Raw genomic sequence first — 23,734 nt, 5'->3', positions numbered from 1 at the left:
CTAACCTTTAGTATACCTGTATGATATTTTGAGATGTTTATTTCAACTATTGCCAGTAAAATTTTACGATTTTCCTTAATTTTATACTTTCGAATATTTTCCGTAACGCAACATCGTCATGTAGTCGTGTCAATTCGTGAATTGCCGTCCTAGCACCTGGACATTTTTTAGTATAACATTGTGGCTACCCATAAAAAATATTATTAAGCTTGGATTAATAATAAGATGCAATGCCAGAACGATTCCTGTCTGTGGGAGAAAGCAAAGAAAATTCATTGAAATAGGCAAAAAACTATACATTTTTAGGCCTTGTTGCGCCCCCTAAGAGGACATTAAATTTGGCCCTGTATGTTGTCCACAGTCATTGTGACAACTGACAAGTCAAGTGTTGTGGCCACATAAGAAACATCAAGAATGCTCCTCAATTACTTTATTAGACTGTATATTTCTTTAATAGACTGTAACACGACCCCCCCCCTACAAGGTTTCATTTTGATCAGTCTTCCTTTTTCCCCAAAGTTAACTTCATTAACTGTGTATTATAACTGTGGAAATAACTGTTCTGCTTCAATTCATTTTTCTAACCCAAATTTAAAACGTCGTGACTCATATTCATTTCTGCGCCCCCCAAAATCAACAGCTGGGGCTTGGCCTTCCTGCCACCACGCCACTGATAATAAATATATTTACTAGTGTCATTGACAATAACGTAAGAATTGTAAAAATGTAGTGATGGTTCTGCAACTTTACGTTACGATAATATAAATCCTAACACGGTTTTTTACATGCACATAAAAAACATGTGACTTGGACGAGATTTACGTTATGAATACTTGTCAAAATACATAAAAATAATCTTTTGAATCATTATAATAATTGTTCAAAAAAAGAACAGCTTGCACTGTGTACGTGAATCTTCTGACAAAAACTGTAGGATCTAATTTATCACTTAGTATATAATATAGCTACTGCAACAAAACTCTTACCTTCCAAAAAAATTAACATAGATACAAGTCTGTAAATAAGAATATCAGTTAACTGTTTTATGCAACAATTCAAAAACCGTCGATGTTTCATAATAGAAAATAGTTAGCGATCAAAATTCATTGCCATAGACCGTCTGTTTCCTTTTCTTTTAGTGGCTGTAGGCTGATTTCTTCTAACATTTTGCACACCACCTGTTTGTCCACTTTGTTCCTGTAGAAAAGATGATTAAAAATAAAATAACTGATTTTGCACTGGATGAAAGAAAAGTTTTTGCTTTACGCGTTTTCACGCTCAATATGCATACATCTCTTTTCTGCGGAATATTTCCATGTTATTTAAGATATTCATTAGAAATTTCAAATACTATCCCGTCACAATGGGCCCTCAATCCTGAGATTGCAATTTAATTGGATGACTTACAATATTGGCAGAAAAAAGTATTGAAGAATTACAAAAAAGTTCCACGTCCTAAACATTCGCTGGTCACTACGATGGTACGTGTTTTTGCTGAGTAGCTTGATTCAATCAAAACAAGAACTTGAGCACAGTGTAACTATTCAGATGTAATCTGATGTAAAATGGTTTTACGCCATTTGCAACAAACGTTCTTGCTGCTTGGCATTTTGTGAATACTTCAAACAAGTTAAACACCATACTATACAGATTCAGTCGAATAAAAACTGAAACTTTCAAAAGGCCCGCGTCACTCACGTACAATGTGAATTCTGATTATAAAATAGAGATACAAAAATCAAATGTAAGCATATTTAATAAATAGATTACCATAAACCTGTCTGTTCAGTAATAGATACACGGATATGACGTTATTTGGATAAGAACAAAAAAAGTGGCCATGAGCCATCGAGGTGTACAAGATGAAGCACAAACGAACGTTTGAAAACCTTTTTTTTTCTTTCTGCTCAAATACGTCAAATGCTTCAACTAGCTCATGTAAATATTCAAATACTTTCGCCGTTTGTTTGTAATTTAAAAACAAGAAATTTTCTGTGAAGTCAATACCGTGTGTCTGTTTGTTATTATAAAAATACCAGGTTTAGTTAATTTGTGCATGAATATTCCCGAGTGCAAATTCACCCCTGACAGACATTCCTTCATTGAATGTAATGATGAAGAACATGCATTTGGTAAAAAATAAAATATGAAAATATATTTACCTGCTGTATATGTTTAATTATTGCCTTAATGTTAGCCAACATTAACTCCCTAGGGATAATATTTTCTTCTGGAATATCGCCTGGTGTCCACAATGACGGTTCTTGAAGACAACTACGTAAAGGTGTTTTGGCTTCAGGATGAAATTTTTCAGCTGACAGATAACGAAATGCAAAACGACGTAACACTTTAAGAAACTGTTTTGCTTTGATCGGCCCATTTCTGTGGTGGACTAAACTATTCAATTTTTCCTTTATGTCTACTTTCAAATCAGCTCGGAACTGTATTGGTAAACCTTCGATGGTACCATCGGCAAGTACGTCTTCTAACGCTTCATACAGAGCTGCAATATGAGTAAGATGAATGGATTTCTTGGGTTCAGGTAACAAGTCAACTGGGAACGGACGTGGAAGTTTATCTTTAAATGTGTCAGCAAATTCAACAAGTTCCATATTTTGAATTTCTTCGATGGATTTGGGATCCGAATGCAGTAAATATATGATAATCTCGATGTTTTGAAGTAAATTACGTGCATCTTGTTTTCTGCGTTCTTTAAGTGTCTCTATTCCTTGATAAATACCTTCAGGAAGAGTTGGACTTTGTGGGCATAAATCACGAAGTTTCATTAATACATTAGCACTGGAATGGAAGAGTTCGTGGGAAAATATGAATGTACTTGAAATATCTGTAAGATAAAGTTTTCCCAGAACTACTTCATTCGCCAACTTGCTTTCTATCTGCTCAAAATCATAATCAATATCTTCTCCACAACCATACTCTGGATTCTGTGTGTACCTCAGGAATTTGTTTGACCACTCCATATTGATGATATCTTTTTCTTTAGCTTCTTGTAGTGATATTGACATCACACCACAGCAGTTCTCGCTTTTTTTGAGGAAACTAACAGCTGGATGATTCGTTCTCAATGCAATCGCCATTATCACATTCAAAAAACTGTTTTGCATTGTCTGTAAGATCTTTATCGCCTTTCGTAAATATATACTGAGCTCGCCATCTAAAAGGCAATATCCAATGGGATGATCTTCACCGATGAAAGGAATATCTTTGTGGTCGTCCAACTGCTGATTTACTAGTTCGTAAATTTTTTCCCAAGCATATTTAAATTCGCAGAATTTTTCTTTATACTCTTCCTTCTTCTCCGCATTTTTTTCTAGTTGTAAATTGCCATCAATAAAATCACTAATTCGGCAGGTTTGAGCTTCTTTCCTGCTAATAAGATGGGTCAATTCTGTGGAAACCAAACGCGACCATTTTAAGAGTGGGTATAAGCAAGAAATATAGGGAAGTTCGTCAAACCACGATAACAATACAGCCAGGACACAGTGTTGCTTTTGAAATTCGTTAGATGAGTTGAAAAATTTGGAACATAGTTCCGTAAACGACGGATTTTTGGTGACACGAAACAATCTTTTTAGCTCTTCATCCTGCTTTTCGTAATCAGACGGATATTCATCAAGTTCTTGTACTTCGTCTTCAATTTGAAAATGCATTTCAAACTTAATTCTACTTTCCTTGATCAACGTAACTGATCCATGGGCTTTCTGAAACAAATCCTCAACCACATTGACAAATTTGTTTTCCCACCTCACACAGTCGTTTGTATTTTGTAAGGAGGTTCCATCTTTCGTTTTTCCTTGAAGCAGTGGAGTGGATTCTTCAACAACTAAGTGCATTACATCAATTGCAGTTTGTCTCTTACAAGAAAGAATAGTCTGCAAACATTTTAGATCTTCGTTTATTTGATTAAGACAAGCATCTGCAAAACTTCCATCTTCATTGTCAGGAAATAGAGTTTTCAATATCATCTCATTTGAAGATAGTCCAGCAGCAATTCCTCCATAAAAACATGCGTTAACAATTAAATGTAACGCTCGATAAACAGACGGCTCCATGTTCACAGTGCATGTTTCCCAATCTTTACTCTTAGCACTGTCAAAATAGGATTTTAATGCTTCGTTAGAGATGGAATCACCATGATCCTTAGCATCCATTTTTGTACCACAGTTGGGACATTTTTCCAATTGACCATAATATTGAAGATGTAACTTGCACAAGCAATTTTTAAATGAAGCATGTTTTAAATATCGGTACTGATCCAACATTCGATGTTTTTCTCCATGTCCAAGTAAGGTGGTTGGATGGAAATTCTTTTGGTTGATAACGTATTGAAGCAATGGAGAATTTTCAATGCCATCGCTGCTCAAAACAACACACAATACATGAAGTATCAGTAAAGAAGTACCAATTTGCTTTGTAGAGGATTCAGAGGAAACTTGTAAACCATGATGAACGAATTTTTCCAAACTAAGCAGTTTTGAAACCAGTTGCTTCAGATGATGTGGAAAACGTTCGAATTTTTTGAATAACTTTCTCACCAACTTTTCTTCGTTATCATTGAGATTACTTGCCGCTCGTTGCACATAAAAAGTATTGATGACGAGTCCTACTAACGCTAGACGATAATTGGAGGAATTTTCACATTTTCGTAGAACACCATCTAATTTACCATCGTTTCCTTCACTCTGTAGTAACAAGGCTTCTTTAACTTCTTTGTATCCATCCATTCTGGTAGCAGAAGAAAATTCAATCTTTGCGAAATTACAGTTTTTCTCAAACATATTTTTCATCACGGGTAGTTGACTGCCTTCACAACATAACTTTTGAAGATCATACATGGTTATGCCAGATGCAAAAAGTTGTTTTAAGAAATATAATCGAATGGAGGATCGCCTTCCATTGTCACCTTCCAAAAGTGAATTTATTTCGCCCAAAACATTCGAGTATTGCGTTTCACGGATCAAGATGTCGGGTTTTTTCGACAACATGGCATAAAATCCACGAAGAAATGCAACAGATGTTAAGAGTACCAAGCCAACTGCGTCTCCACTGCCAGCAATCACACTTGTTGCTGAACGAAAATACTTCATCAATTCCCCATCATGATCTTCTAAGTCTTCTATCTGGAAACTTTCGTCAAAACCTTGAATAAATTGAATTAAGTCACAAATCATGACAGCTGAATATGAGTCGTGACAAATATCTTTGTCGTTCAATCGCTCTTTGAAGGCGTTGTCAATATCATGGAGACATGAATTACTTTCATCGATGCTTTGCCGTAAAATTATATCAAAAAATATCCCAGAGCAACAAGCTTCTTCAATATACAACAGACGGTAAACCACAGGAGTCATCAAGAGCAAGTCTTCGTTATCCAATGAGAAGATGTGTTGAATGACAGGACTTGATGGTTGACTTTCCATACTTGCCTCTACACATCGACTGTAGTATTGGGACATAAATGTACGTAATGCTCCCATACTTTTCTCGTCACCTCGCAAACGATCTTCAACTTTATCTAAAAGCTGTTCTTGGATCATTAAAAGAGAGCGATCGTCATCGAGGTAATTTGGATCAAGTTTCTTTCCTATCTTGTTAAGGATAAAAAGATGTTCTTCAGAAATGCCACATGGGTGAACAACTGTGCTACCAAATTCAACGCACAAACGTAAATAAAGATATGCTGGAGCAGTATTGCACACTTTCGATGAAAGTGACAACAAAAATGATGCATTGTTTATCCAGTTAAGCAATCCACCATTTTTTTGTACGGATTTCTTTGAAGGAAACATAACCTCACATATTGATGTTACCAAAACATTTTCAAAACATTCCTCGTTGTCATCTTCTTCTTCTTTGTCCCCGTCATCTCCTTCGTTTTCGTCTTCTTCGTTGTCGTCTTCCTTTTCATCACCCCACAAATCTTTATCTTTCCCAGAATTATCTACACACAGCCTCTCGTCATTAAAGAAATATAAGGGTAGAATTGCCTTTTTAAGATCCACATAATCTTGAACAGATTCTTCAAAGTACTTTATGAAATCAAACTCAAGGAAGCCATTAACAAGTTCCAAAATTCGATTTATGTCTTCTTTCGATGTCCAAAGAAACAAATGAAGTAAAGCAAAAAACTGTGTCGGTTCATACTCTTCTATACACTGCCATTGCTGAGCAAACGATAAGAAAGCGCATAACGAAACAGATATTCTATGTTTGTGATTCATCTTGATATGAAAACTATCTGATGCTAATTCAAACATGTCAGCCATATACGAGCTCACATAACTTTGTGCCAACTGGCTTAAACATGGCAAGTGTTTCTCTAAAGCATTTGAGTATCGTTGAAGTTGCTCAAGTAAAACAGATTTCTTTAATTCACCATTTTCATCAAAATTATTTTCAATCTCCATTGTTTCAGCGTATTCTCTTATGATGAAGCCTCGTGCTTTTTCCATTCTTTTCGCAATCACCTGACTGAATGGAACCATCAAATCATGACGTATTCCATCAATGGAGTACGAATCCACTCCTTTGCATTCAGGAATTTTCTTGAAGTCGAATATTGATTCATCTGATAAAAGATCACACCACATTTCTTCATCATCTGCAACATCTTTGTTCAGAAGGTGAGGTGGCCAGCAGTTTTCATTTTCCAAAAAGTAAACAAGCTTTGCTAAAGGCTGACGTACAAACAATGCAAGATGTTGTTCCATGGCAGAGGAAAGTGTTGAAGAATTCCAAAGAAGTTCCACATCACAAGCAACTTTGACTTGCCATTGCTCATTAGTGTTTCCAGTATAGTTTCCTGATTCCTTTAAAACAAGATCCTGAATAGTCTTAGTGACACAATCTGATGTAAACAAGTTTTTTGCAATTCGTAACACACTCTCTTGGTTCATTGCATTATGTGAATACTTTAAACAGTTAAAACACCATACAATGCAGTTTTCGGCAAATCTTTGAAAAGACCAAGCTGAGTTTGAAAGGACTTCATGTATGCTTTGGTCAACCATTTCATTCACCGGAATTGATGGTATTTCGAGTGTATCAAGGAAAACTTGATTCCATCCACTAAGGAAATTTAACTGCCATCGTGGCGTGTTTTCATGAGATGCTCGACGCACGTGGACAATCATGCAGACGTGTTTCCTTTGCATAGTGCACTGAGCTTCCATAAATTTTTTAGCGAACGCTTTTCGTTTTTCTTCAATAATTGATCGAGTGAGAAGCATGTGTTCTGCGTCCAATTCCGGTTTGTATTGAATGATTAAAAGCTCTTTTTCAGATTTAAAAAAAAGATGTATTCTGTCTTCGAGTTGCTTACCAGACTTATAGGCTCCAAGTCGTTCAAGTTGAAAAGACATATTTTCCATGTGAAGGCAACGACTGATATCTGTGTGCACTGTGGCATGTGTCATCATAAATGTGATTGAACAAGCTTCACTTTCCGCATCATAAGTGTTGATGTATAAGTGTTGACGTTTCACAAAGTGCAATATAAATGATGCAAGTCCGCTGTGAATTGGCTTTTCAAAATATTCATTTGAAAGCTTCTCTACTTCTCCTGAATCTTCATTATAACGATCACTTTCAACAGTGCGTAAAACTCCGTCAGGTGTTGCAATCCACATAAGATCATCTTTGCACTTCTTTACGATGACATCCTTGGACTCTACAAAATCATGACTGTGATAAAGAACTAATGATGGTAACGTGTCTTCATTAAAACCAATGAACATATCCTCTTCCTTGAACTTATCTCTGAAACCTTCAACACTCGACATTTGGTGAACCCATGACTCCAATTCTTTCATAATTTCCTGTTGGGTTTCATTTAACATATCCGAAAAACGAAGAAGTTGTTTTTCAAATCTGTTCAGGAACGGAGGATCGGAATAATCGACTTGATCGTGATCAACAAGGACGATGCAGCGAAATCCATCGTTAACATAACACATGGGATTGCTGTTGGCACCAAGGGCAACTCGACAGTTTTTTCTTCCTCCAACAACAGAATAATTTTGATTCAACATGTCGTATAAACTTCCATATATACATTCAAGATCACGAAGAATGAGGATGCAATTGCGCTCCATACAAAGTATGATTCGACTTAACATTCTATAGTTGTAGTCATCAGATTTATCTTCTTCAAAATTACTGCCAAAAATTGTGATAGTTTCCTTTGTAGAGTAAGAAACATGTTGCTTTAGTATGCCAATAGCAGAATCACCATTCGAAACGAGCATAAGATGTCTGGCTTTCAGATCTTTAATATTCTCTTCAATAAGTCGTGTAACTGGAATGTAACTTTCAGTCTTGCTAGCAGAAATTACGGTCTTCAATCTTTCATTAAAGACTTCTTGAACGTTACTTGATTCTTTAGGAATTCCCCCAAAATTTCGTTTCAGGGCGATGTTTATCTGTTCCATATCAGAACAGCTGCCACACTTAAGGCTTTTCACAAGAGAGTAGTAGTCACGAAGACCATGGAAATTAGGATGCAATTGCTTTAAACGGTACACATGATAAGCTTCTGCAATCAAACGAAGAACTTTTTCAGTTGACTTATCAATATCGTCTTCTGATTTCTTGTCACCTTGATAGAGAGAAATGGCAGTTTCACCAAGATCTTTTGCTGAAGGTTCAGGTCGAGATAAATGGATTGCCCGGTTCATTTTTGCTGCATCTAAAGCCCAATTGGAAATACCGACAACTGCAACCTCAGGTAACTCTCCTTTTCCTGGTTCAAGAATACTGTGCAATACTTTCAGAGGATTGTTTGGTGAATTTTCTGCCAATCCAACTTCATCCAATAAAACCACTGGTAATACGTTGCTTTTGCTGTTATGCTTTTTGTAATTTGAGGCCTTTTTAAAAATTTCTTCAATACCTTCCGATGTAGAAGACTCTGATCCTTGGTAAGAGACGACATAGAGATGAGGTAGCGTTTTAAAGAATGCGTCTTTTGAATCTTTTCCACGAAGATTACTTCTAATCAACTGAATAGCCAATGACTTACTGCAACCTGGCTTTCCCACAACAAACACAGGAATACGATTGAGAATTGATACTAACATAACGAAAACGTTTTCACGAAGAGCGACATTTCTTGCTGTTCCCTCTGGAAGCTCCATGCGTAAAAGATAATCCTCTTGCTCCATACGTATTATTGCTGTAAAACTTTCTTCACTCAAATGTATCATTTCAAGCAATGAAACAAGACTTCTTATGTATTCTTTTCGCAAAATGACAGTTTGCAATCTTGACAAATAACAATGCCCCAATGCTAGAACAAAACTTTTTATTTCTGGAAGATCATCGTAACGTTCTGAGATTTCCTGAGCTTCCTTTAGACGAGATGGAACTTTAGGAATTTCCTCACCATTTTCTAAGATTTTTTTCATTAACAATTTTCGTTTCTTTAACGTATCAATAAACCATTTGACAAGAAGAATGCAACGTCGAACATCACGTAAACTTACACAGAATGGATTCTTCTCAGCATCCCGTATAAAATTCTGAGATGAAGCAAGAAGCTCGGTTAAAACTTGTTGGTATTCTCCAGGAAATTCATTCACCATTCTTCCAATGTAAACTTTCTCATCTTGTGGCGTCAATGACCCGTAATCCCAAACGTAATCAACCATGGATTCCGGCAAAGGATGAACACGATAAACTAACTTAGAACATTCATCATCATCTCTTTTACCTTCAAGACCAGCCGTGGAAGAGCTTTTTAGTGATCGTAGTTTGTAAGGATTACAAGCTGCAAGGAAAACCAGTTTTCTGGAAATTGGACGCCCCAGTAAGGTATGGTGACACACTATTTCATTGATTAATCCAAGATGGTGGCATGTATTGATTTCATCCAAGAATATCCATCTTTGACTATTATCCATGCAAGCTTCTTCGTTTTTCTTTTCAATAAATTCCCTAATATCATCTTCAGTGCGACCAGCATGAATGTTATAAATTGTGAATGGAACTTCACAAGTGGATGCCAAATATTCAACAAGACTAGTCTTTCCACAACCAGTTTCTCCCATAATGATGACAGGTATCTTTGCTCTAACACGAAGTATAATCAAGATCATCTTTAACATGTTATCTGGCGTCAACGCATACCCCGAAGACAACGTTTCAATCGTTCTCTTACACGATAACTTTGTGCGAACAATTTTTTCCAACATTTCATGTAATGATTCTTGACTTAACTTCTTGAAATCAACGAGCTCTTTACAATTTCTTCTCACTGTCTGGCTTTTAAGTAGTTCACTTATATCCGGTGGAACTTTCGATTTTTCACGATAGAAGGCAGCAATTGTTTGAGAGTCAACACTCTGAAAAACAATTAATAGATGATTACTTTGTTCCCATTGAATCATTCCCTTCATTCTCTGGACAATGTTTTGGGCTGCTAAAGACGTTTGTTGTGGTTGGTTTGAGCTATGCATTGTTAAAGAACGAGAAGCAAAATCTTGAGAAACTTTGAGAAGAGTTTGTAGGAGATTGACACGGACACCTGAAGCCTTATTTTCAAGCATTAACTTCAAATTTTCAACCGAAAAAAAAGCGCTTCTTGAAAACTTACGCAACTGATCAGCAAGAAACCCCAGGAATGTGTTCAATGCAGTAAATGTCGTGTCATTAGTTGTACCATAATATTTTCGCAATAGCTGACGGCATCTTTTCTCTGACAACGGTTTCACTTTTCTAGGACCGGTAAAATAGACATCTGTCTTATCCAGTTGATCTTTGTCTAATGCATTTAAATACTGACACACAACTTGAACATTGCTAGTGATTTTACTGCCAACATGTAAGTCTATATAATCGTTCCACGTTAATTCTACACGTGAAAAACATCGTGCAATCACCAAGTTGTCAACCAACCTGTTATTAAAAGAGTTTGCAATTTCAATGTAAATCTGTTCATTATGAAGACTGTACATTTGAGTACCATAAGACACCATTCCGGTAATAATAAGCTGGAATATAAATGTATCCAACAAAATTGGATCATCAACTTCACCAAAATCAAAGTGAAGACATTGAAAATGCTTCAAGTTAAGTTCTTTTAATCGCTCTATGATCTTACTTTCAATAACCTGACCACTGATAGGAAACGATACCACATTTGTTTTCAACTGAAATGCATCTCTTCGTATGTATTCCGTCTTTCCAAGTCCTTGCAACGCAGATGTTACACACTTCACATGCGGCCATTTGGATTTGAATCGACCAGCAATTTCAGGGTACGACATACCAGAGATATGATGTACAAACTTTGAGAATTCTTCAATGATATGATGATGAGCACCACCTCGACAAATAATTGCAAGTAAATAATCCTGATCACAATCTTGGAACTCTTTCTTTTTGATGTAATCAATCAAGTAAAATTGAAGTTCATTGGAAAGAAGCTCAACATTGGCTAAACAAAATAAACTATCACAGGCTAAATTCTTGTTGTTATTGAAACATCTATTCAAAAAAATTTGTAACTGCTCAAAGGGCGTGGTTTCATTGCAAAACATAACTTGATGTGGCTCTGGAAAAGCATTTGTTGTGTTTTCATAAAGAGACATCAACATGTTAACAGTATGTGGACTCCTTTCTTCCAAAGCAATAACGAACAGTTCCCCTTTTCGAACAGAAACAATAGGCGTGACGTGAGTTGAGTCATCATACATCCTTCTCAACGACAACGCTGGGCAAGTGTTTGAAAATATCTTATCCAATGCATGACCAATTAAGGCAATAATGTCGGATGGTGTTTTTCCAGATTCATGATAATCATACAAATTCTTAAAATTCACCAAATGTTTTTCATCGATAGTTGGATCAACAAATTTCATTAGTGTAAGAACATTCTGAAGGTCAATTTCGCAAATATTTTGAGTGATTATAAAATCGTAGAGTACCCTAAGTTGGTCTGAGTAAAAGTAATTCAAAAAATAATGATTTTCTCGGGCATTGCGAAGACTAAGTTGCCACTCATGCAAATCTTCAAAAAGAACAGTCTTTATATTTTCAAGATCTTTTTTGCCAGAAAAATTCCTCCAATTTTTATTTCTTTGATAATTTACGTGACCAGAGGCCTGAAGATCGATGATTGTATTTTCAATATCTGACAAAAGATTAATTTGTTCAATAAATTCCATGAAATTGATATCTTGTTTAGGTTTGTTCTCGAATAACTGTTCTGGATTTTGTTCTGAACTTAAAATCAAATGAGCACGACTGCGTAGATCCTGAAGATCATCCATTGATTTCTTGACAACTTCGTCTTTTTCTTTGCGATAAATCATTGACGAATAGCAAAAGCCTTTAGCATCTAACTCGATATTGAAAACTCCGTAACTTAAACAGTTTCTTATAACTTCTCTCGTCATTTCCTCTCGATTGGCAACATTTTGATACAAGCCTCGTAGACTGTGAACACGTCCGCTACAATGGCGGATCTTCTGAATCATTTCCCTATGTTTCTCATAATCATTTACAAGTGTTTTCAATACACGATCAGCTGGGAAAGATTGCTCACATTTTGTAATGATGGGTACCATGAAACCATGTACTTGAATAAGATCTGATACCAAGGAAGCTGAAACAGCCTCATCAGAATGTTCTTCAACTGCATCAATGAGAACACGAATGTCTTCCTTAACAATCTCGCGGATAAAACGAATAAGTTCTCGAGAGTTTCCCAAAGCAAATATCATCTCGTCAGTTCTGTCAATATTATAATGAGAAATGATTTGTTCAACTTGTTTTAAGTGCACGTGTAGATTCTCTATTGCAATTTCATTAACATTGCAATTAAATTTGCGATGAAAATCCTTCAGTTTAGAAATGCTCGCACATCCTATTGAGTTTAGAATTCCTAACGACTGCAATAAATCTATGACATTTTTCGTTAGCTCTAAAACAAGAGGAAATCTCGTACAATCATTGACGTAAAGCTTAACATCTGAAGGAAGTTGGCCTTCAAAATGATTTTCCAAAAGCACAATTTCGCTCTCTAACATTTCCAAATCCATATCACCAAGTAAATCATTGATTTGACCGACTGTCAGAGCAGATGGGTTGGCAAATATTTTAAACCACTCAGCTTTAAAACGAAGGACACCTTCTTTAGAAAGAAGCTGAAAGAGTGAAAGCTGACAATTTCTGTCGATAATGTCGTCTTCATTACCGCAAACAAGAAAACGTGGATTGTTTTGCAGATTTCTCTTTGCAATCCTGACAAAAGACGCTGAACTTAGAAGGCTATTTATTGGGTCTAATTCTTCCAATAAAGGAGTGTATTCCTTCCAAAAATCGTCATTGACTTCGTTTATTTTCAAAGATTCAACATCACGTTCTTTAATGCTTTCTTTTATTCTCCTACCGGAGAGCACTTTTCGAGAAAAATTCTCTGCTTTCAGCAATAATTCGACCTTCTTCCGAAGATCTTTCTCAGTACGGAAGAGTTTTGCAATCTTTGCTCTAATTCGATCGTCACCACCTTTAAGACCACGAAATATCAAAGACAACTGTTTCTGGTGATCTTCAATCTTTTCCAAAAAGGAAACTGTGACGTCTTCTTGCATGATGCGATCTTCAATTCTTTCCCAGATAGTTTCACAACTTTTATAACAATCATTCTTACTCAAGACATCTACATGATAAAGATATATTTCATACAATTTAAATTGTTAATTGAGTTCCCACCATACATTGAATAGAAACATCTACAAATGTGTGGTTAAATTTCTATTGGTTTAAAAAACTTAAAATATTTTCAACTGAAGCTGGGATTTTTTGAACAAAATTCAAATGGTTTTGCAGGCATTCACAGCAGTTAAACATTTGAGCTGTGAAATTTAACTTAAACAAATTTTGAGTTTACATTTTTAATACACTGCACAAACATGTTTTCGTGTTTGTGCAGTGTATTAAAAGATGTTTTTCGTGTTTGCTCTGGGTTATGCAAACCTCGGACACGTTTGTGAGAACTCTTGTTGGCACCAGCGGACGTGGGCGGGTTACAATGTCTCATAATTCCCTAGAGATTAGCTGCAATCCAAAAATTTATTCAAGGTTTTCGTAACATATTCCAAACACGCACTAGTGACGTAGCTAGTTCGATAGTTGGGGGGGAGAGATATTTATATACTATGTTCAGCCGTATTACATAAGTTCGTTTGACTTCAATTATTTTCTGTGGACAATAACATGCATATCTTACTTTTACATACATCAAGGTACTGAGTTGCACATCTAAAATTAGGTAAATTTCACTTCGTAGATAAAAAAAACCCCGACGAATGACAGTAAATACAAAATACCTTTAGCACCGATCAATTTAATCCAAACATCACAATATTGAAGCAAGTCTGCAAAAACTCTATCATCCATGTCAGTTTGGTTTTCGGGAGGCTTTAAGGCATCCAACGCACAGTTCATTAAACCCAGCTCAAATCCGGAGTATCTAAATGTCATAATTACGCAAATATATTATAATAGTCTCGCGACCAAGTATTTGCTATTTCTTCAATTGATACGAAACTTATAGTTTTCCACATTAAAAAACTATAAGTTTCATATCAATTTTCATATCAATTTCCACATTAAAAAACTATAAGTTTCATACCGAGTAACGATAAACGTTCCAAGAAGTCGTCCCATGAATGAGGAAGATGTACTACATAAGCAAAGATATATTCAGTTACATCAGCGTGAATGAAAATATTCATGAATGACTTTCTCTCGTCAGCTTCAAAACTAATTCTATAATGCACTTTGTGGACATCAAACATTAAAAAACACAGACAGAATAATACGTTGCCTTAAAAAATGTTGCTAGTGAAAACAAACTTTGACATACAAGGCGAAGTCTAAACATTTGTTATAATTTAATAGATTTTGAGGGGTAACGTTTCAACAAACCTGGAACGAGCAGGAAAAAATTTCAAGATGACACTGGCATTCTTTAAGAGATTTGAATTAATTTTAAACATTTCCTGTATCAAAGACAAGATACAATCTTGAACTAGTGTTGAATAATTATCGAATTCTTTTAATCCATCAAATACTTGGACAGGGTCTTCGCAAATAAGCTTATCGACAACTTTCCGACCCAAGCGTGCAATAAGATCATAGTCACTGCAAACAAGATAGCAAGATTCTAAAATGTCGACTGCCTTTAAAATTGCTTTCACTAAACCAAGGCTTTCCTTTTCTGAAGTAATTGTATGAGAAATCCAAACGTCACAAATAAGAAATCTTTTATTGATATTCGAGATTTGCTTCCAAAGGCTTTCGAACTTTTTATCACCTAGCACCTGAGGAAGCAGCTTGCGCTTTGACGATGATTGTAACTTGGAAATGCTCTCAAGTATGATCACAAACTTCTCAACCGGAAGATCGGAAATTAAATTGAAAACAGCGTCTCTATCCTCTTCCAATGGATTCTCGCCTTTGTCAAAAAACTCTAGAACGTACTTTTCAATGATACCATACACGTTTCTCTTAACGTTATTTGAAAGTTCTCTGAGAGCTGCAAGTTTTTTGGTAAAATTTCCAGGATCATTATTCAGAATTTCTTTGTAAATATCCAAGAAAAAAAACTCTCGATCACTTGACGAATAAAAAAATCGAAAGAAATCTTTATCTTGCGATATTTGGAACAATATTTCATCATTAGGAGCAGACTGCAAAATACGTTTAAGATAACGACGGTAGATAAATTTCTGATGACGTCCTGCTCTTCCTATAGGTTGGACTCCAAATATCAGTAAAGGCAAAAGACACTTGAATTCCTCTTCCTTATAGTTGTATTTCTCTATTTCAAAATCAACAACGTTCTCCATGCCAAAAAAGTATCGAAAATATGCAGCATATGTTAGCCACCCTGGCTTGCTACTTCCCATTACGATCGTGCTGGCACAACTATCAAGAAGATATTTAAAGTTCAAAGGCGCTATTTTAATATTTTCACTGCAAAATTTGACACATTCAAGCAATCGATCAAACGCAGATCTCGCGCGTTCTTTCGGCTCTGGTATTTTTAAAACAGTAGTTTCCTTTGAGTCGTTGCCAATGTTTTTTGACTGGTTTCTTTTTTTGATATCCACTAGATGACCCAACACTGCACAAAGAAACAAATGCTGGAATGGGTTTGTTTTAGAGGAAATAGATTCATCTATTATCCATTGAAGATATTCTTCTTCGGCAGCAAGATTTGAAGGTTCGAAATTGACTACCTTGCGTATTTTAGAAATAGCATCACCCATGGCTCTGTTTGAACGAGCATTTGCAACAGAACTGAACAACTTATGAAGTTCAGAGGTAACATTTGAAGACTCTTTATTATCGTGATTATCACCTGACGATGTTTGTGCACTTCCATTATCCTAAGATCAAAAATAAATGGAGAAACTAGGAAATCATAACGACGTAATGAATGGCTTCCTGTAACTCCAACTCTTCGACGCAAGGGAACTTTGTACTTGAACAAGAAAAATGAAAAAGTTTGCGTATATTTGCGCAAAGTACCCCCTCCCACAAAGATTTGTGTCTCGAATACTATTTCTTTAAGCCCCATGAACGTTTTTACAAAATGTTGAGCCGTTTCAAAATAGTCTACTTCTTTTGATACACTCTATGTATGTATGCGAATTTTATTGCAGTTATTACATCAGACTAATACCTTAACTAAACAAAGGAGAATTTATTTTTCTGTTTGTTTAGCTAAATTTAATAAAGAATAAACCTAACTCCACTGTTTTGAAAATATCGAGATCAAAACCTAGATTTGGCGAAAATATTAAAGATGACTACATTGTGTATAGCAATTAAACATGTTTCTAAGTAATTCTTGTTCTATATACTTGCAGTAAACCTTAAATGTATTTCTGTAAGATTCTTTGTTACTCGTGGTTTGGAGGTCGTTTACTGTGCACCATGCAACATGAAAGTTGTAAACTGTCCATGTGATGTCGGGTTGTTTTTTTCTGCATGTTTTGAGTAGTCGCTATTCTTTATAGCGTTATGCAATTTGCTGCCATGAAACTACTATGGCAAAAGTTGAAAGAAAACATTATTTATATACAGTAAATACAACTTTCGAAGAAAAAAAACACGTATAAGTTTTACAAATATAAATTGACGGAGTTACCTGGTCTTCAACAGAATTTTCGACTTCATCACAATGAGAACCAGCTTCTTCTTTGTTTATTGTGCCACTAATGTCGCCTGACAAGTGATCTTGTTGAGAATCAATGTCTGGGACGTGCGAACTTTGGTCTTGACAAGTAGCCACAAAATTAACCTCAGTTTTTTCATCTTGGTGGCTATGCGGTTTTTCTTCAACATCTGGAGAATTGTTTGTTCCTATTGACTTATTTTTCACGTCATCAGTTTCTTCAAAAGCTAAAGAATTATTTGTTTCTATTAACTTCTTTTCAACATCACCAGCTGTTTCTTCCGCAATCGGAGAATTATTTGTCTCAATTGACTTCTTTTCTTCGTCAACATCGGTTTCTTCTCGCTCATCTACTTCTTCATCATCACTTGATTCTACTTCACATTCGTCTTGTTTTCCTTTGTTAGCGTCACTAATCCTCTGGAGTTTCAATCTCTTTTTTTCTTGCTTTCGTCTGCTTTCCTTTTTTCCGGGCATTATTAAACTTAAAAAAATGAAATGAACAAAATTCTCACATGAGTTTTTGAATAAAACAACGAAGAATTGCCGTACTTCAACAAAAACATCCTTGCAACTAAAGTGCTTGTTGATATGATTGATACGAGGTACAAAAGAACCTATTATAAATGTTTTAATACATTACTTTGATTAACGTATTTATCATAGCTAGAATAATTAGGTGTATAAATGCTGAAAAGCCCATTTCTCAATAGCCCAGTCGACGATGTACATCTACAAACATGTAACGATACTCCCGGGTTCAAAAGCCATCCACTTTATTGTCTTAAATATGTTGGAGGAGAATGAAAAGTTCGTTAGTGACCCTCATTAAATGAGACATCAGAAGCTTTACGTTGAAAAAGAATGTACAATTCAACTGGCATTCTCAAGAAAAATAAGGAAAAATTGAGTTCACAGAGTGAATCCCAGACACATGCTCGAGAAGTATCGTCGTCTCTGTCACGTACTTTTCGCTGACCATTAATTTTTCTACTAGGATAGCGTTGTCCGCACAGTACATCGATTAACGGTACATTATAATTAATAGTACATTAAGAATTATCATGAAAAAGTATAATTTCAAATTTTCTAGTATGGAGGTTCCTAATACATTATTCAAATTATTTTTCTTAATATTTTAAATTAGAAATAAAGCATCTATAATTAATTCTGACCAACGCTGCTTCCGCAATTACCAAATGAATACTTAATTGATGGGCTCTTGACAAACGTGGGGGCATGTAGCCACCTTATCACGAGATTAAGAAAAGTCTGAATAAAAATGAAGCAACAACAAAAAACTTTGATCAAAGAAATCTAAAATCACCTTAGTTTGAAAACAAAACTAAGAATTATAGCAAAACTAAGTAGGGGTGTCTATTTAAGGCTTGTTTTAAACGTAGAGCTTTACATGAACCAAACGCAATACACACAAAAGAAAATTAGATGAACTTCCTCATTATTTTTGTTTTAAATCTGTTCGGTTCATGTAAAGTTTGAAGTTTGAACTAGGCCTAATACAAATCTATAACACGTTAAGTTAAGTAAACTTTTCACATCTATACAGGCTTTCTTTCTTGTATCTTAGCTTCACTTCAAATATAATCTATAGGATTGCCTTTCTACACTTCATGGCAGTAACTTTAACCAATGAAAATGTGCCTTCTAAGTTATAACCATCTAGGCAAAGGGTTCTCCTTTTATACTTTGCTACATAATTAATTTATGAAAGAACTATTCTTGCATTAACAATAGATATGAGGCATTCAATTGATACGAATCATTTATGGTACAGCGAGTAGCAAGATTGTTTACTATTTCAAAGAAAAACTTATCAGATGTTACCAGTAGGTTAAACTGTTTTTGTTATCTTTACTTATTTGTTTCATACCAACATAATTTAAAGTGGAAGATAGCAGTAATTGGTCTTTCACATTTTAAATAGTTGTATGAAAATTGTTTAAAAACTATAATTTCACTCTCAAACATGATGATTGCAAACAGCACCGTTCCAAGAACTTTAATTAGAAAGGGGGCTCATTCATAAATTCAGATGAAACTGACTGATTTCTTTTAAAAGTAAAATGCTTAATTCCTTAAGTGAATTGTTTTCAAAAGAAAGCAGTAGAAGAAGGCACAACTAAATAAATTAATAAAATACACCCCAATTAACGTTCTAGGGACAACTATGATAGCAAATTAACATTACAACATATATTAAAAGATAAAATAGATTAACATGGTCATTTACATACAGTAAATATCCAGAATTAGTCAATTATACAAGCAAATAGTGTTACACTTATTGAAGTACTGCATGCCTTTTTCAACTTCAAAAACCCTAGTTCCTTTACAGCCTGCATAGTAAATTTACATATACAAAAACAAAATAAAGCTTGTCCAGCTTGTTGTGCCAAAAAATTTTTACCATATTTGTTTTTATCATTGCTCAATAAACTCATATCCTTGCTTTAACATTTGTTTTTGAGCCCCTACTAGCACCAAACTTTAGCAGTAAAAAAGTTCCCCCTCCTCTTGGGAATGCTCCACAGCTCCCCCAAATATAAAAAACATGAACGTCTAAGATACTTAGTTTTTCAATAATAACATGTCAGTAATGATTTATATTTAATTTCATGGCCATATCTCTGTACTATGAATTTGAAGTACTCCGTGACATAGCCAGACTGCAAGTGTTAGAATTTGCAAAATATTATCATTATTGATTTCTATGGATGTTTACTGTTCTTTAGTCGGCAGACACAGAAAACAAAAATAGTGGAAATAAATAAGTGGCTGTCTATGATAGTGGTTGTACTCCAAAATGGTTGATGGTACAGTTCATAGTACATGCAAAAGGCAAACTTTGATGAATAAAGTTAGTGTCAAAAAGCCACAGGTTAAATTTGGCTTTAATTTATGGAAATGGTTGGCCAGTTAAAGATAACCCAGTAAAATTACAGTAAATTTTACAATAAATACATAAAAAATCAATAGCAAAGTTTATAGACTCAAAAATACAAAGATTGCTAAAACAAATTGACCTTGGTTGATCAATCGCGAAGAGCATGCGCAGTACTGTCCAGACAGATTACTTTCACTTTTCGTTCAAGATAAAAAAGACGTGAAATCATGAATAACTTTATTTCAAAGCATTCTTCGGATACAATGAAGGAAATGCAATGTAAATTATGCAAAAATGTCATTATTCATTTTTATAATCTACAGCTTTTGCAGTCGGTAAGCATAGAAAATTTCCACAACACTACCATATAATATCAAATAAAACACAAGCTATGAATAGCTATGAATACCACACGAACGATAATAAACCGCCACTGTACAGAAATCAAATTTATACTTCGAAATCCGTGAAGACGTCTAGGTTTTCCTCCCAATGATATAAAAAATATTATAATGGCAATCGCCAATCAGCCAACGCTCTTTCTAAAAAGAATGGCTAAAATCTTACCAGCTTCGTTCAAAATTCAAACCGCTCCTCCATGTATAGCAATGATATCATACAGAATATACGATAGAAAGCAAATCCAAGTCACAGGATAGCAATTTATCAGAAGCTCCCTTTCCATAAACCGCCAAAGTCAACAGCAGCAAAAAATGCGAATAACAGCAGGCGCACTGCAGCAAGCCTGGCATTGACAGTTTAGTTCCCAGTTCCTAATACTTATTGCCATTTTCCAAGAAAACCTTTTGTATATTTCATCAGCTAGTTTGCTTTCATTTTTAAATAACTCAAAAAATATTAATTGGTTTAAATTAACAGAACATTTTCTAGAAGAGAAAGATGGAATGCGACCGTTGCCACGACAAAAAGCTTTCAAACGAGTTTCCATTTTTTCCTTTGACAAAGAACTGTGATCATGCACTACTTCATTGTCTGGAGGTAAACTATTATGAAGTCTAGTTCACAATAGACAGGACTTAACGATATAAGTAAAATGACAACGGAGAATAATTTCTTCTTTTGTGTCTTTATATTGCTTTTTCTTGTGATTTAATCCACCCTGCGTAGTGTTTTATTCGCGCTAATGAGTTTATGGTTGATAAATATATATAGCAGCAAATAAAATTTAACGAATGATTTTTTTCGTATCACTTAGAAACTCGGACATATGATTGTTTGATTGAATATTGCTATTTCTATTCTTATTTTAAAAACAGAGTGAATTGCTTCAACCTTATGATGCAATTTCAATCATCTTTGGTTTTCACTCTTTAATAGGACATACTTTTTCTTCAAACAGAATGATATATAACATCCATTAAGAAGCATAATCCCATTTGCTGCAATTGTCCTTAGAAATATGCACAATAGTTTTGATTTAAAACATTTTTTCTGTGTTTTCTCAAAGTGTGCAATAGAGTGTGTACAAAAGCATCACATGTGTTCCCAGTGCGAGATCCAAGTGAAGAAAGACAACAATGTCTACAGAGAGTATTTGGAGACCTTGGAATATCTTTATCCTAATGAAGGAGAAGAGGAAATAATTGAAGAGAAAGTTGAAAATGGTCAAGATTCAGGCAATATTTTTGTGACTACCATGTCAGGAGAATTATTGACACTATCCTATCATCGGAACAAGAGAATTATAGATTTGAAGAAAGAAGTGCAAGTTGGGCTTAAGACAGAACCTGAAAAACAGCGTCTGCTATATCAAAATAATGAGCTCAAGGTTTGTCAAATCAAACTTCTTTTTTCAAACTTTTTAAAAATAATGTATTCTAGTATTAAACTGTATTCTATTTATAAATGAAATTACTTTAGGGAAATTAGGGAAAATGCTAAGTCTTGCTGCATAATACTACAGTGGAAATGTCTTTCTTGAATTATTCACAAAAACATGAAAAACTTTACAAACTTTGCATGGCTATTATTATATTGACTGTGTATTTTACAACATTCTTCAGCTAAACTTTGCTATGTAACAAAATATTTAAAAAACATTTGTTTATGAGTATCATTACTTAAATTATATGTTTGTAACCATTCAAACCATTTACTTTATTACTTAAATTGCTTCTTACTCTGCAACACAGGTTCGCACTAGTGATCATGGTGTTATGACATTAAAGGATTATAATATTCCACCAAACAGTACAGTACATCTTATCATTGTATTGTGTGCAGTACCTGATGATTTGGAAGAAGTTGTCTTTAATTTTTGTTGGAGTATACCACCTCATCAGCGTCGTGACTTTTTAGACGTGTCAGTGTTTGCATATAATGGAGTTGGTAAAACTCTTGGTTATATTTGCTATAGGCAGTGCATTTTACGTAGAGTTCCTGGTATAATGCATTCTGGTCCTGCACGCATTCGCAACAGAGTTGGTCACCAAAATGTAAATGTGAATCTCAAAATCATTCCTGATCATGTTGACAAGTTAGTTTTCACACTTAGTGCCTGTCGTTCATCCAGTATATCTCAGTATCCGTACTACAGGCTGCAGTTTTATGATGTCAATTTTCCTGATCGACAATTAATTGATGCTAAAGTTGATGTGCAACTGAAAGATCACAAGTCTATTATTATGTGTTGTCTATCACGAAAGAATGGACGATGGGAGGTTATTGAAGTAAAGGAAGGTTCTGACGGATTTGCATATGATTATGACCCTTTGAAAGCAACAATAAAAACATTAATAAGACAAGGCTTTTTTTGAACGTACTTTGTATGCCCATCTTTATTCTTTACAAAAAAAATGGCTAAAATAGCATTAGTTGCACTGTAAAATTGTCAGAAAATTAATCATATCACTTGCTGCAAATGTTATTTTATTAAGACATTGAGTAAGCATTCATAAAAACAGCTTGCATATATCTTACGCTGTAAATTTGTCTGGAATTCATAATTTTAATCGAGTACATTGTTAATATTTTCATAGAAATGAAGAAACTTAGATTTGTTTCTCATGACGTAACCTCGTTTTTGTTTGCGCAACTCGTAAACTTTTGTTTAATTTATTTTTGTGTTGTAAAATACGTTTTCATTAAACAATGAAAAAAGAATATCTTATTAACAGTAACTTTGGCTCTGCTTAAAAATTTGCATTTTACCATTTTTAGTTAGACAAGTGCACCCTTCCTCTTAAATTTTAAAATTGAAAATTCTAGTTAAATTCAAATCATGTTAAAGTAATTTGGACCAAAATCAAACAAAGAATCATTGCACTGCTTGTTGATAGCTGGTTTTTCAACTTTCTTCCATCAACAATAGTCGTTTCTTCAACGAGTTTGTTATATAATTCAATTGAACATACAAGTAAACCTACACAGAATGGATTCTTCTCAGCATCCCCCACAAAACATTGTGACAACGTAAGAAGTTCGGTTAAAACTTGTTGGTATTTTTAAGGAAATTCATTCCCATTCTTTCAATGTAAACTTTCTCATCTTGTGGCGTCAATGACCCATAATCTCAAACGTAATCAACCATTGAATCTGGCAAAGGATGAACACGATAACTAATTTTGAATATTCATCATCAATTTTTTTTCCTTCAAGAC

General features: G+C 34.7%; 2 protein-coding genes across 3 annotated transcripts; one reads left to right on the top strand and one right to left on the bottom strand.

Annotated features, from left to right (window-relative positions):
* Nucleotides 1–807: 807 nt before the first annotated feature.
* On the bottom strand, nt 808–20,817 carry LOC124447604. Of its 2 annotated transcripts, XM_046998603.1 has the most exons (7): nt 20,682–20,817; nt 17,183–17,693; nt 14,953–16,418; nt 14,657–14,707; nt 14,352–14,494; nt 2,163–13,681; nt 808–1,197 (listed from the first exon to the last, which is right to left on the bottom strand). In XM_046998603.1, exons 2-7 carry the CDS (start codon nt 17,684–17,686, stop codon nt 1,090–1,092), a joined length of 13,791 nt encoding a protein of 4,596 aa, XP_046854559.1. In that variant the 5' UTR covers nt 17,687–17,693; nt 20,682–20,817; the 3' UTR covers nt 808–1,089. The 2 variants fall into 2 exon arrangements, with proteins under 2 accessions (XP_046854559.1, XP_046854625.1); XM_046998669.1 differs by lacking the exon at nt 14,657–14,707.
* Nucleotides 20,818–20,863: 46 nt separating this feature from the next.
* Nucleotides 20,864–23,141, top strand: LOC124448303. The gene is made up of 3 exons (XM_046999346.1): nt 20,864–21,113; nt 21,583–21,903; nt 22,268–23,141. The coding sequence occupies exons 1-3, from the start codon at nt 21,015–21,017 to the stop codon at nt 22,889–22,891; spliced, it is 1,044 nt and encodes a 347-aa protein (XP_046855302.1). The 5' UTR covers nt 20,864–21,014; the 3' UTR covers nt 22,892–23,141.
* Nucleotides 23,142–23,734: the final 593 nt, after the last annotated feature.

The sequence above is a fragment of the Xenia sp. Carnegie-2017 genome, unplaced genomic scaffold, assembly GCF_021976095.1.
Source record: "Xenia sp. Carnegie-2017 unplaced genomic scaffold, XeniaSp_v1 HiC_scaffold_1, whole genome shotgun sequence".
In the NCBI taxonomy this organism is placed as follows: domain Eukaryota; kingdom Metazoa; phylum Cnidaria; class Anthozoa; order Malacalcyonacea; family Xeniidae; genus Xenia; species Xenia sp. Carnegie-2017.
The sequence above is the reverse complement of the archived record's forward strand: the minus strand, read 5'-3'. Positions and strand labels throughout refer to the sequence as shown.